The sequence below is a fragment of the Sciurus vulgaris genome, assembly GCF_902686455.1.
Source record: "Sciurus vulgaris genome assembly, chromosome: 15".
Taxonomy (NCBI): domain Eukaryota; kingdom Metazoa; phylum Chordata; class Mammalia; order Rodentia; family Sciuridae; genus Sciurus; species Sciurus vulgaris.
In genome coordinates, this window is record NC_136476.1 from 40,399,928 (window position 1) to 40,413,576 (window position 13,649).

Sequence of the window (13,649 nt, forward strand, 5' to 3'; positions counted from 1 at the left end):
TGTGTGTGTGTGTGCGTGTGTGAGAGAGAGAGAGAGACAGGGTCTAGCCAAATTGCTGGGCTGACCTTAAACTTGGGATCCTTTTGCTGTAACTGGGATTACAGGCATATGCCACTATACCTGGCTTTGAAAATGTTATTTAATGAATAAATGATAGTCCTTTCCTACATACGAAGTGTTTTATCATAATTAAGATACAGGAAACCTTTATTATTATTCTAATTATGAAGAATAGGAAAACAAAAAATAAATTCTATGAATTAGCAGTGTTGGTTTAAACTTAAGCCAGGTGGCTTATTTTTTATTTTTTATTCCATTTTGAAATGTTACATTCAACTGAGTATAATGCAGCAGGGCAGCAAAACCTCAACTTGTGTGACAGTCATGTGTCTGTTTGTTGGAAATGTCACTCAGCTTTTCATTGCTGTAAGTACATGTTATCTGCCAGCTATGATAGAGGTGGGATTTGGGGAGGGGGGGTGTCTCTCAACTAACCTCCTCCCACCTCCACCATAGACTCTTGAACTGAAAAATAATTTCTTAGGTAAAAAACATGCTTTAGTGGCAGAAGACTTTTGGGGTGTTTTGGAAGCTTCTGAATTTGTTATATGTATACACCTTTAAACTAGGTAAATGTGTCTTCAGATTTTCAGAGAGTTAAAAGAGAGAAAAGAAAAATTACTGCTGTAGACAAAATTGAGATATTATGGCCTTCATTCTAAAACATTAAGGAACACCATACAAACAGTCCCTAAACTAGGTAGTATTTTCAGTCTTTTAAGCACTGAAATGTATATCATTCATTCACTCGCTCACTAATTCATTTCAGAAATACTGATGTGCCTGTATGTCAAGCTCTGGTTTTGAAAGATACACAAAGACTTCTTGTGATGATTCTATTCTTTTGGAAATAAAGACACATTAAAATTTCAGTGATTTTTTTTCTTTTAAAAAGAGTGAGATAAGAATAAGAGATAGAGGTTGCATAAACAATTATCCAGGCTGAAGTTGGAATATAAAATGTGTCCTAGTACATGGATGGATATGTGTCTATCAGAATATTCTTAACCTCATTTATGGGAAAAAGAAGTGACAAAACACACCTGTAATCCCAGTTTCTCAGGAGGTTGAAGCAAAAGGATTGCAAGTTCAAGAAAAATCTTAGTAATTTAATGAGACAGACCCTGTCTCAAAATAAAAAGGGCTAGGGATGTCGCTCAGTGGTAGAGCGCTTGTCTAGCATGCACAAGACCATGGATTCAGTCCACAATATCACACACACACGCACACACACAATATTGTGAATAATCTAAAAAACAAAATCTGGAGGACTCTGTTGCTATTGTTTTTGAAGCCCAGCTTTAGCAGACACTCCAGCTAATTAGCATACTTACCTCTGCCTACAGTGCTTGTCACCTCTTCCTGCTTTCTTCCTTTCAGAATATGGCCCAGTTTTCTGTTTTATTACCAAGACACTAAAATAGTATGACTGCCCAGAAGAAAAGAAGACTTTCCAGTCATTTTGGGTATTTGCTTAACTTGAGGGGAAAACAAAAAACAAGCAAAAACTTGGGAAAGACATGGAGCTCTTATGTCCTTGCCTGCAAAAGAAGAGCATGTGGGAGGACATTGCATCATTGCATGTACTGGAGACCCTGCCTTAAAGACTGAGACTGCTCGACAGCACAGAGAAAAGCAAACGAACAGTAAACGTAGGGGCAGTCTTACATTTGGGGGAAAACACCAAGAAGTGAGCATTCTCACCTCACTTCCCGTATTAAATATGCAACAATAAAAGTTTGAGGGTAATATCTACTTTCCTATGTTGCCATGGAATATGGGGAAGAAGTGGAACTCTAGCTATGTATTGTAAATTGGTACAATCTTTTTGGAGGGCAATTTGGTAAAATGTATCAAAAGGCTTAGAAATATTTATGCACTTTGTTGGGTGTTCTTAGAAATTTCTCTTTAAAAAATTGTCAGAGATACATACAGAATCTATGTATGAAGAAAGATGTTTAACAGTTATTGTTACGATAGCAAGTATTCAAAACAATCTGGATTTCCAACAGCTGAAGGTCAATTATGGTTTAGTTATAATTAGATTATAAAGCAATCAGCTGAAGATCATGTTTTCATGTAATATTTAATGTTCTAAAGAAATGGTCAATGTATATTATGAAATGGAGAAAAAGGGAACATTTTAACTATACTAGATTTGTTTTAAAATGCTATATAAATGTAAAAAGACCAGAAGGAAGTATACATAATCTTTTATTGTATTTGGGAAAGGGATCCTAGATAATTTTAATTTTCTTTGAATCTTTCTGTATCTTCACATTTTTCTACAATTAGTAAAATAATAAAGTTGAAAACTGGAAGTGGATTTAAACACTTTCTGGCAATAAATCAAAATTTAAAAGGAGTGTTGTTTAAGGAAGTTACTTCTTTTTCTGTTAGAAAAAGGACCATTGGTTGCCACACAGCTTGCGTTTTCATCAGCTCCCAGAGAAAAGCCACATGCTTAATTCTGAGACTGTCTAAATGTTAAAACTATTTTTAAAAGTAAATACATTATAATGTGTCTGATATTTTCAAATTAATATTTTTCTACTCTTTATGAGCTGATAATTTTTCATGAGTTGGTGATGTTTGTTTCTTAGTAGAATTAAAAGTAGAATCTTTTTACTGTATATTTTATATTATTGATTTTTTTTTTTTTTTTTTTTTTTTTTTTTTTTTTTGCTATAGGTAGACACAATACCTGTATTTTATTTATTTGTTTTTATGTGGTACTGGAGATGGAACCCAGTGCTTATAGGTGCTAGGAAAGCACTCTCTCACTGAGCTGCAACTCTAGTGTATGTATGTATATATATATATATATATATATATATATATATATATATATATATATATACACACACATATATATATCACTGATTTTATAGGAATATTTCTTAATGTGATATATTACAGGATACCTTAAGATGGGGGATACAGGGTCTTTTGCTTAAAGAGTGTAAAGTTAATGTGTTTGTGTCTGTGGTTTTAACTTCAAGATGATAAACTGCCAAGTATAGACAGTAAGGAAACCATTCACTCTCCAGCAGTGACACTGAGCCCTTTGGGTTACATGTGATTATGACACTTGGACTCCCTGATACAGTGGTTCCAACACTGATTAGAGAGGTCCATGGACACAATGACAGATCTGAACCAGGGTTCTCCAGCTCTGCAACCCATGAGTGTACTGCACTGTAACATAGAGCATACCTTACTCTCCCTCATTATTAGTAGGTACCAAGAATGTCAAGGCAAGAACATTGTGGACATTTGTATTGCAGCCTTTAGAAAATAGTTTTTTCTCTGCCTTGGATAAGAACTTTTCTGAGTCCAGTAGCCTTTTCTAGCAGTTTCTCAAATGGAATAAACTCTGGTTTTCTTTGTTATTAATCATTCACCCTTTATACAAAACCAGTATAATTTTCCTGCCTCATGTTTGAGGATCTCACTTCTCACTTGTATGCTACTTATGCTACTTACTTTTTTTTTTTTTTTTTTTCTTAAGTACTGGGCATACAACCCAGGGCCCTGCCACTGAACTGCATCCCCAGCTCTGTTTTTTTTAAGATACTAAATTAAGTGAACACTATGATCAGTTTTGATCATTTTGAAAGGATGATGGGCACAATTGGAAAGCTCTGGCTTAGTGACTTCACATCTTACTAATTGGTGGATTTGCATCTGCTTCAAGCAGAATTTTCATTGGCATTATAATCTGTTGTGTTTGTCATTGATGTTCGTGATTTTGAGAATGGCAACCCAAATAATTAATATGTGAAATGTTAACCAAAAAGAAAGAAAAAACTGGATCAGCAGCGTTATATTTGATACCTGAAAATATTTTGCAGATTAACCTAAGTGCATTCAGAAATTGTAACAGGCAAGTGCTGGGGAATGGCTAAAATTCTCCTTGGCAGGAGTTGCTCTAAATAAATGATGATGGTACATGTGCAGTCAGTTGTCAGAAAGAACAGATGTGTCTTTATGTACTAATGTGGAGTAATGTAATAAATAAATGTAAATCAGAAAAATGTGTGAAGTAAAATAAGTATGCAGTTTGAGCATGTGGATCTGCCCTATGTTCATAGGAAGTTTCTGGAAAGAAGCTTAGTGGTAAACTCTGAGATAGTGAATCAGAAGACCTGTTCAGTACTTCATACGTTTCTGTACTGTACTATCAGAAACTTTGCATCTACTCCTTCAGTTAACACAATTTAAAGAAAGAAGACTAGAGGACAGCGGACAGCTGGCTCCATCACAGTTGTGTAAATAAGGTAGAATTTCTGGTTCTTGGCATTAAATTCTGCAACACGATATTCAGTTTTGGTCACAGCACTTTAAAGGGAAACATTGGCCATCTAAACAGCACCAATAAAGGGGTGAGGCAACTGGGAAAGACATGCCACATTGGTAATGGTTAAAGTATATCTCACCATTCAAAAGAAAACCTTGAGTAAAAACTTCCTGTGTTAAAAAGTTCAGTCATAAAAAAAGTCATTCAGTTACAAACTTCTGTCTCTTCACTATTTTGTAAGCCCCATAAAGGCAAGGACCATGTCTTTTTTATTTTCTAATTAAGTGTAGGATCCTCTGTTCCTTGTTCTTAGCACATAGTGAATAAACATTTGTGTAAATGAAAAACTGGTCACATATCTTAAGATGCTTAAGCTCTCTCAACCCCTCTCCCAACCTCACTTTCTGCTCCTTCACTGACAAAATGGAGACATCAGGAGAGAACTTCCAAGGACCCCTTTCTCCCTCCCCTAAACTCTTTTATTTTCCATCTGTCACCATCCACGACAGTGCTTCTCAAGCTTGAAACATATCAGCATCACCTGGAGGGCTTATTATGTTGCCTCAGGAGTCAGAGTTTCTGACTCCTGAGGTCTCTGGTGAGGTCTGATAATTTGCATTTCTGGTAAGTTCCAGGTGATGCTGCTGATCCAGGAACCCCACTTTGAGAACCATTATCATAACTTTCTGCTTCATCATCCTCTTATGCACCAGATCCCAAACCTCTGACCCAGTCAAGGACATCACTGGCAACTCTGTCTTCATAATCTATTTTCCCCTCTTTATTGGATAATTTCATCACAAAATTATGCTTTATTTCTCCCATTAAATGTATCACATATGGTGTTAAGGATTGAACCCAGAGCTCCATGTGTGCTGGGCAAGTATTCTATCACTAAACTAAACCCCCAGCTGTCATTAAAACTCGACCTGAATTCTTGGTGGTTTTTGTCTCACCTCTTTGCCTTTTATTGAAATAAAATCCCTTGAAGAGTTATCTATTCCTGTTGCCTCCAATTCACTTTTCAGCCCATTCCAATTTGGATTCTGCCATATCCCATGCCCAGCAGCACCAAAATTATTCTCAAGGTCACCTCTTTACTAAACTAATGGCTGATTTTCAGACTTCACCCTTCTTATCCTGCAGGTAGTGTCGTGCTGGATCCCTCCCCTGAGAAGCTTTCTTCACTTGGCTTCTGGGGACACCACATTTTGCTTTTCCTTTTGTCTGCTTGCTACTTCTCAATCTCCTTTGCTGGTTCCTAGTCATCTCCCTGGTGTTTTAAGGTTGTCCATCCCAAGGCCCAGTTCTTGATGATCACTCTGCATCTCCCCTACACCTGTTTACCCAGCATTCTTCCATCTCAGTAATTGTCAGTTTTCATCCTTCCAGGTCCCCAGACCCAAACTTGGAATCATCCTTTCTCTTTGAAACCCTCATTTATCAAGAAACGCTGTTCCTTACTGCAACCACTGCCTCCACCCTAGACTGAGCCGCTGTCATCTCTCACCTGACACTGCAATAACCTAACAAGTCTTTCTGCTCCCACTCGGCCCTTATAACAACCAGGAGCCAGATTAGTCCTTTGAAAACACATCATTCCTCTGCTCCAAAATCCCAGGTCTTCAGGGTAACCCATACATCACCATGTCATCTTCACTTGCCCTGAATTTCAGATGTCCTCTCAGTACCATCCCTTTAACTTGCTCTGCGCCATCCCCACTGGCCTTCTTGCTTTTCTTAGAACATGCCCGGACCCTCTCTTCCTTTAACAGCAGAGTATTTCATCTGTGCCCCTTCTACCTGGAAATCTATGTCACCTCCTTTCAACCTCTGTTCAAAAATTAGTGGGTCAGACTTGACCATCCTATTTTCAGCAGAGTGCAATGCAATGCCCTTCACTCCATACCTCCAGCACTCTTAGCAACTCACCTGGCTTGCTTTTCCCCCATAGCTCTTAACTCCTGCCAACATACTCTAATATTTGTTTGTTATATTCATTTATGTGTTAACAGCCCCCCACCTGCACACCTAATACATGCCCAGTAAAATGTGAACTGAGGGTGAGAACCTAACCACACGCTGATAATCCAAATGATGAGGTTAGTTCCTGGCACTAGACTTCCAGCCAATACCATTTTGGATGTACAGCTTCCCAATACACACAGCTTAGGAAACCCTGCACGTTCTGGAATGTTGTGACTTGCTCCTGTCTCTTCCCACCTTCCACAGCTCATGACATTCTAGATTAGCACTGTCCAAAAGAAGTAGAATATGAGCTAATATGCCATTTTAAATTTTCTAGGAACCACGTGTAAAAAGCAAAAAAAAAAAAAAAAAAAAAAAAAGAAATTGTAATACTACTGTTTATTTAACCTAATATATCCAAAATATTATGAAAACATGTAATCAATATAAAAAATGCCAAAGTTTACTCTTTTTCAAATACTGTCTTTGGAATCAGATGTGTATCTTAAAACATCTCAATTCAGATGCTAAATTTCCTTGAGAAATATTTTCTATTTAAATTCCATAAAAATTCACTTTGAAAAAGTAAATCTGCATACCTAAGCTATTCTAAATATGTTGAAGTAGTTCTCAATTTTTTTAATTAAAATTAAATTATAAATTCATGTTTTGTTTTGTTTTTATGTTGCACTACCCATATTTTAAATGTTGAACAGCCACATGTGTCTAGTGGCTGCTGTATTTGGCAGCATAACTCTGTGGCTCCAGCTCAGGACAAGCCAGGCTGGCACTTGCCTCTGGCCTTTTGTAACTGTGGTCCTCCCACCTGGAAGATTGTCCTCTGCTCCACCATCACCTCCTTTATCTGACCCAATCACTAAATTAGCCCTTCTCTGCACTCCTCAAATACCCAACATATTCCATTATTGTTACACTGTATTAGAATAACCTAATTTGTTGTTCATTGGTGCTGGGGATATGTCTGTCGTGTTTACTTTTGTATCCCCAGATTCTTTAGCATAGTGGCTGACAAAGAGGTACTATATACATATATTTGTTAAATAAATGTATAAGTCTGTGACATTTCAGCATATTGATATTTTAGTCATACTTACATTTCCAGCTCAACTCTGTTCTAGGAACCTCTCAGACCAGCCCATGATACATATTTCCTCCTTTTTGATTCCCGAACCACTTGGATTCCATATCACTCAAGGACCATTTTTTAATGTGGTTTACTCTGTGCAAATTCTGCCTCCCCGGCTAGATAATGAAAACTGAAAAAACAGGAATTCTGGAAAAGAAGATGACTTGCATTAGCCTTCAGTAAAAATCTGATGTATTATTTAATGCATTGCCTGATTGAGTCTTGTGCTTAATGATTCCTCTCCTAGCATAAATGAAATGTTTTCCCCATTTAACTACAATGTTAAAAACTATCTGTTCTTAATCTTTTGACTGCATTTTAAAGCCAATATCATTTTTAAAAGAAATGAAACTACTCCCTGAACGCCTCTTTGCCTGCATGTCTGTGTATTTGATCATTCATCAAAATGTCATTTGTATCACAGACTTCTTCATTTCATTTATTATCTATTCTGTTGGTGCAAGGAACATGTCCCTCAGTATACATATATACACTGTCAGTCATCAAAATGTGATGTACGAACTTTCTTTTATTGCTGCTTGGCTAAAAAACAATGAAGAACAAAGCTTATTTTTCACTTTTACATTGAAGTATCCTTCAGTAGTCTAGCTATAGAGGAAGAAAGCAAACTAAATTATGAAACTTGTACCAAGATCTGTTCTATGTAATACAGAGCAAGCAGTAACTATTTTTCCCTTGCTCCCTACCAGATTGGAGAAAAGATGAGTGGGACAATGATTACATACAGATAAGAACTTCTCATCCCTCATATTTTATGACTATAGTCATAAAATGATAAAGAACCCCAGAGGCAATATGGGACCTGCTTCAGGGGGCTGTGAGCCTGATGTCTCTGTTAACAGCTCAATTCATGACAAAGATGTTGGTGACCTGGCATGGCAGAAACCAAAAGCCTTATGTGTTTCAAGAAGGAATGAATATGCTTTATTCATCAAGTGAATATGTTGGTGCCTTAATGTTACTAGACCCTTCCTCCAATTTTCCCAATTTCTACCCTCCTTACCTTAGCAGAGCTGATGGGTAATGAGGGTGTAATTGGTTTAAAAAAAAAAAAAAAAAAAAAAAAAAAAAAAAAAAAAAAAAAAACCCTAGGATGGAGATAACTGGAAATTCTGAGTATTGAATTTTGAATTGGCAAATTCACTCAATTTGTCATGTAATTTGTCTTCCAAGGAGAATATAGGCTCCTATAAGTTAATTTAGATGCCACTCCCAAGGGTCTGGCTTCATGTCTTACACTTAATGAATAGTTGCTAAGTCTGAGTATCTGTCTTCCCAAAATTCATACATGGAAGCTTAATTCCTGGAGCAATGTATCAAGAGGTGACTAGGTCACGAGGGTGCCTCCCTCATGAATGGAATTAATGCCCTTATGAAAGAAGCCTGAGGGAGCTTGTTTGCCCCTTCCACCATGTGAGGAGACATCTGTGAAGCAGAGTGGACCCTCAGCAAACACTGAATCTGCTGATGCCTTGACCTTGGACTTTCCTCCTCCAGAATTATGAGCAATAAATTTCTGTTGTTTGTAAGTTATCCCAGCCAAGATATTTTGTTATAGCCTCCAGATGATCTAATTGAGCAGCCAATAGATGTTTTACCTCAATCAGCAGTTTAAACTTCATGAAAATGGAACACCAGTCATAAGAACAGAATCTTGAGGAAATGGTTTTTGAAAAAGTACAAAGATCAGAATGCATTATTTCAGAACTCAGTTTATAAAATGAAGGAGAGATGTGCCTATTTCATAAGTATTTTGTTACAAAGCAGATTTTTTTTTAGAATAAACAAAAGTTGATGATTTCATTTAGGGAGGATAACAGGAAATTGTCCATGTTTTCAAACTATGTCCCCAGTTTTACAAATGATTCAGTCTTAAAAGTCTACACATCGGAATGTGATGATGTATTCATTAGCTGCTCTCTCTGCAACCTCACTTGAGTTTACAAGTTCTAAGAGTCAAGAATCCAAGGAAAGTCAACTTCAAATATACATGAAGTACAAAAAAAACAGTATAATGAACACCTACTCGTCACCCAGCTTCAAGAATTATCACAGAGACAATCTGTTTCTTCTATAATACCACATAAGGAGGGTAAGAACAATGCTGTGTTAAGCTAAGGAAATTACTCCAGATGGCAACTCATATACACAAGAACAGATAAAGAGAAATAGTAGGGATAAAAAGCAAAAACTACATGTTTTCCCTGATATGTGGAAGCTAATTCACAGTAAGGGTTAGGGATAGGGAAGAACAGAGTTACATTATATTAGGTAGAGGGGAATGAAGGGAGAGGAAGGGGTATGGGGGTAGGAATGATAGTAGAGTGAAACAGTATTCCCTCGTGTACGTGTATGACTGCATGACTGATGTGATCCTGCAATATGTACAATCAGAAAAATGAGAGATTACACTATTTATGATCTGTCAAAATGTATAAATGCGTTCTGTCATGTACAACTAATTAGAACAAATAAAATAACTTAAAAAGACAATGTTAATATAACAAAAGTTATAAACGTATTTGGTCTCCTCTCAGCTAGTTAAAAAGATACATATTAATAATGTGAAAATGTATTGTTGAGTTTGTAACATTTATAGACTTACCATATATACAACCACAAAGGAAAGGGAATAGAGCTACATGAGAGTAATGTTTCTTAATCTCTCAAAAATTAAGTTAATATAAACCTGAAGCTGATTCTAATGAATTGCAATGTACATATTAAGCCTTAGAGCAAACACTAAGGAAAACACTAAGGAAGTTACTAAGAATCCATATAGGGAAAAATCTTAAAGATATAAAAATGCTACCTGAGATAATGTTCATTTACTGCAAAAAAAAAAAAAAAAAAAGAAAAGGAATAAAGGATAGCTAGAAAGAGACACAAGGAGACATAAAATGGATCTATGTCTATATTAATACCATTAAATGTGGCCAGATCAAATAATTCAATCAAAAGGCAAAGACTGTTTAAATATATATTATATACATACACATATGTATTTGTGCATATATATATATATATATTTCAATTTATTCTGATAGCAAATCATCATGTTCACCATTTGTATGAAGACACTGTGGCTGGATAAAGCAGTATCCTCGTGTTCTCCCTAGGAGCTTGGGGTGGCTTAGATTTGGCCATCAGAGGTCATCCCCCCAGGGTGGTTCCAGCTTTAGGTCTAGGATAAGATATATACGTCAGCCTGCAGTATATCTTTCATTTCGGGATCAAAAACATGCTTTAGATTCAAAATACAAATAGATTTAAAGTAAAAGAATATGAAAAGATTTATTATGCAAATAACAGCCACAAGAAAACTGGAGTGCCTATACTTATGTTGGAAAAATAAACACTGAAAATATTACTAGCAAGGGAGACACTTTTCAAATGATAACAGAGTCAAAACATGAGGGACATATAACAAAAACACAAAGGCATCTCATAAAAGGGCATAGTAATACATGAAGCAGAATTAAGGGAAATTAGGAGAAATATATAAGGCAACTATCATAGTTTGAGAGATTTCAATAGCCCACTTTCAGTAATGAATAGGATAGAAGAACTAGCTGGAATATAAACAAAGAACTAGAAGATTTGAACAATACTACAAACCAACTAGAGCTAACATATTTCTAGAACACTGAAATATGAACAGAAAACACCTTCTTCTCAAATATACCTAGAACATTCTCCAGGATAGACCACAGACAATAAAAGAAACCTCAATAAATTTGAAGTGTGGTGGGTAGAAATAAACTATTAAAGGGATAGAGATCATATAAAATTGTTCAATCAGAAAAATACTAGAAATCAAGAAGGAAGTCAAAGCTTATAAATATGTAGAAATTAAACAACACATTCCTAAATAACCAGAGGATCAAAGAGGAAAGGGTCAAGTTAGAAAAATCTTTGTGATAAATGAAAGTAAACACACATACAAAAACATGGGCTGCACAAGAGCAGTCTTCAAAGAAAATTTTGTATCTGTAAATGCCTATGTTAAGAAAGAATAAACACAAGAGAAGTTGCCGTCGCCGGAGTCGGACCCGCTGGGGCCTCCAGCGCAATGCCGTCGGAGAAGACCTTCAAGCAGCTCTGCACCCTTCGAACAAAGAGTGGAAGATGTGTGCCTCATCCGAGAGCAGCATCCCAGCAAGATCCTGGTGATATTAGAAAGATACAAGGGCGAGAAGCAGCTGCCCGTCCTGGACGAGACCAAGTTCCTCGTGCCCGACCACGTGAATATGAGCGAGCTCATCAAGATGATCAGAAGGCGTTTGCAGCTCAACGTAAACCAGGCCTTCTTCCTCTTGGTGAACTGGCACAGCATGGTGAGTGTGTCCACGCCGGGTCCGAGTGTACGAGAGTGAGAAGGACGAGGACGGCTTTCTGTGCATGGTGTATGCCTCCCAAGAAACTTTCGGGAGCAGGACGGCACTGTAAGACTAGGGTCCTGTGTCAGCTTTCTAATTGCCAAGTAGAAAAAAGGGATGTCACCAACTGAGACTGATGAGTTCATCTAGTCACAGGCCATCAGAGCAGTTGTGTTCCACCTAGGAGCTTTAGGAGTTTTTGTATTTCAAAGAGAAAAATGGAACTCCAAATGAGCACGCTCAGCTTTAGAAACTATAGTGTCTGACCTAGGCATCTTGTTTTCAAATTTTAGAAGTTTAAAAATAAAATACTTGCGTCCTAAGTTGCCAGTTAAAAAAGAGAGAGAGAGAGAGAGAAGAAAGAAAAATGAGGAAATCCAAGATGGCAGAAAAGAGGAGGAAGCCTTCTTAGCTTCTCAGTGGTGTGAAACCAAGAAAGCAGACAGGCAGCTTCTCCTCAGGGTGGGTGAACAAAAAAAGGGGAAAGGGGATTATATTGGAACCTAAAACTGGGCATTCAAATTAGAGCAGGGATACAGGAAGTTGGATATAATAAAATAAGGAAAAAGTCCCCAGCACATAGCCTCTGTCAGAGCTGGGCTGGAAGCTCCAGCAAAAGAGGTCTTCTGTGAACGTATTTTTGGGAGGCCCAAGGTGTGTCTGGGTACAGAGAAGGCATTTAGAGACCAAGGACATTGCCCAATAAACCTGAAGGACTCCCTGCATGATATCCATGTGTGGAGAAAGAATCCACCATATCTCCAGGCAGCATGCAGAGGACAAAGGAAAGAAATGTTTTGCAGCTGAGGTGCAGGGACCAGCTAAGGAAGTCTATTCCTGGCAAACCCAAGTTTGAACTGAAATACAGGTCCAGTAGGCATATGCTACATGACATAGAGTGTGCTTAAGTGACCAGAAGAAAATCAAACGTGGAGAGAGGTTCACACAGGGGACAACTGGTCATGGAAATCCACCCGGCTCTACCCCACCCCCTCCAATCTGACTGCTTGCAGGATCTGTGAGAAAGATGCATCTGACCAGGAACTCGAAAGAACGGGAGAAATTGTGTGGAGACTGAACCTGAGTCCAGGAAATGTGGGTGACATAGGGGACTAAGAATTGGCTCCCCCACCACATGATGGAACCCAGGCAAGCCCTGGAATAAAGTACTCTAGCGTGCACCAGCAAGTACTGGGTGCTGGAGGTGAGCAGATTTAAAATCTCCAGACAGATGAGCATTCAGTGAAGAGCCTGGAGCCTGCCGAAGGCTAAGCCCTACCTCCAGGAACTCCACCTGTGGGATTACCTCTCTCACTCCAGCAATCCAGAGGGTGGAGCATCACACTCCAGAAGACCCCACCTAAAACTGCTGAGAAGAGAAGCTGAAAATATTTTGAACTCCAACTGAAAGAATTCTTTAACTTTTCATCAAGATTTTTTTTCTTTTCTTTCTTTTTTTTAATTCTTTTTCACTATTTGTGACCTTAATGGTACATGGACATTTATATAGTTTCCTATATTTTTTCTTCTCATATCTAGTTTTTGAAGCCAGTTATTTTACATGGATTAGTTTTTTCTGAACTAGGATGTTTGATTAGTATATTGGATTTGTTTTGTATTCTTTTAATTCTTTTATTTCAATTTTTTCTTTATAGTTTCTCCTACCTACCTGTTTGCCTTGATTCTCTCTTTTCTTCTGCTAACAAACAATCCCTATTGATCTCTCTTTCTTTCTTCCTCTAATATTTTATTTCTGTCTTCTCTGCTCCTGCCT

The 13,649-nt window shown here is 37.5% G+C and overlaps 1 protein-coding gene and 1 pseudogene across 5 annotated transcripts in view; both read left to right on the forward strand.

Moving 5' to 3' along the window:
- MTAP (methylthioadenosine phosphorylase) overlaps nucleotides 1-2,863 on the forward strand; it is a 39,292-nt gene extending 36,429 nt beyond the window's left edge. For all 4 annotated transcript variants that reach the window (XM_079112427.1, XM_079112426.1, XM_079112428.1 and 1 more), the window contains one exon: nucleotides 1,441-2,863. In XM_079112427.1, the coding sequence (XP_078968553.1) occupies nucleotides 1,441-1,479 (39 nt within the window). In that variant the 3' untranslated portion in view covers nucleotides 1,480-2,863. The remainder of the gene's footprint in view (nucleotides 1-1,440) is intronic.
- Nucleotides 2,864-11,568: 8,705 nt separating this feature from the next.
- LOC306645695 (microtubule-associated protein 1 light chain 3 beta-like) lies at nucleotides 11,569-12,186 on the forward strand (annotated as a pseudogene). The gene has a single exon. The product of its transcript is annotated as a microtubule-associated protein 1 light chain 3 beta-like (transcript).
- Nucleotides 12,187-13,649: the final 1,463 nt, after the last annotated feature.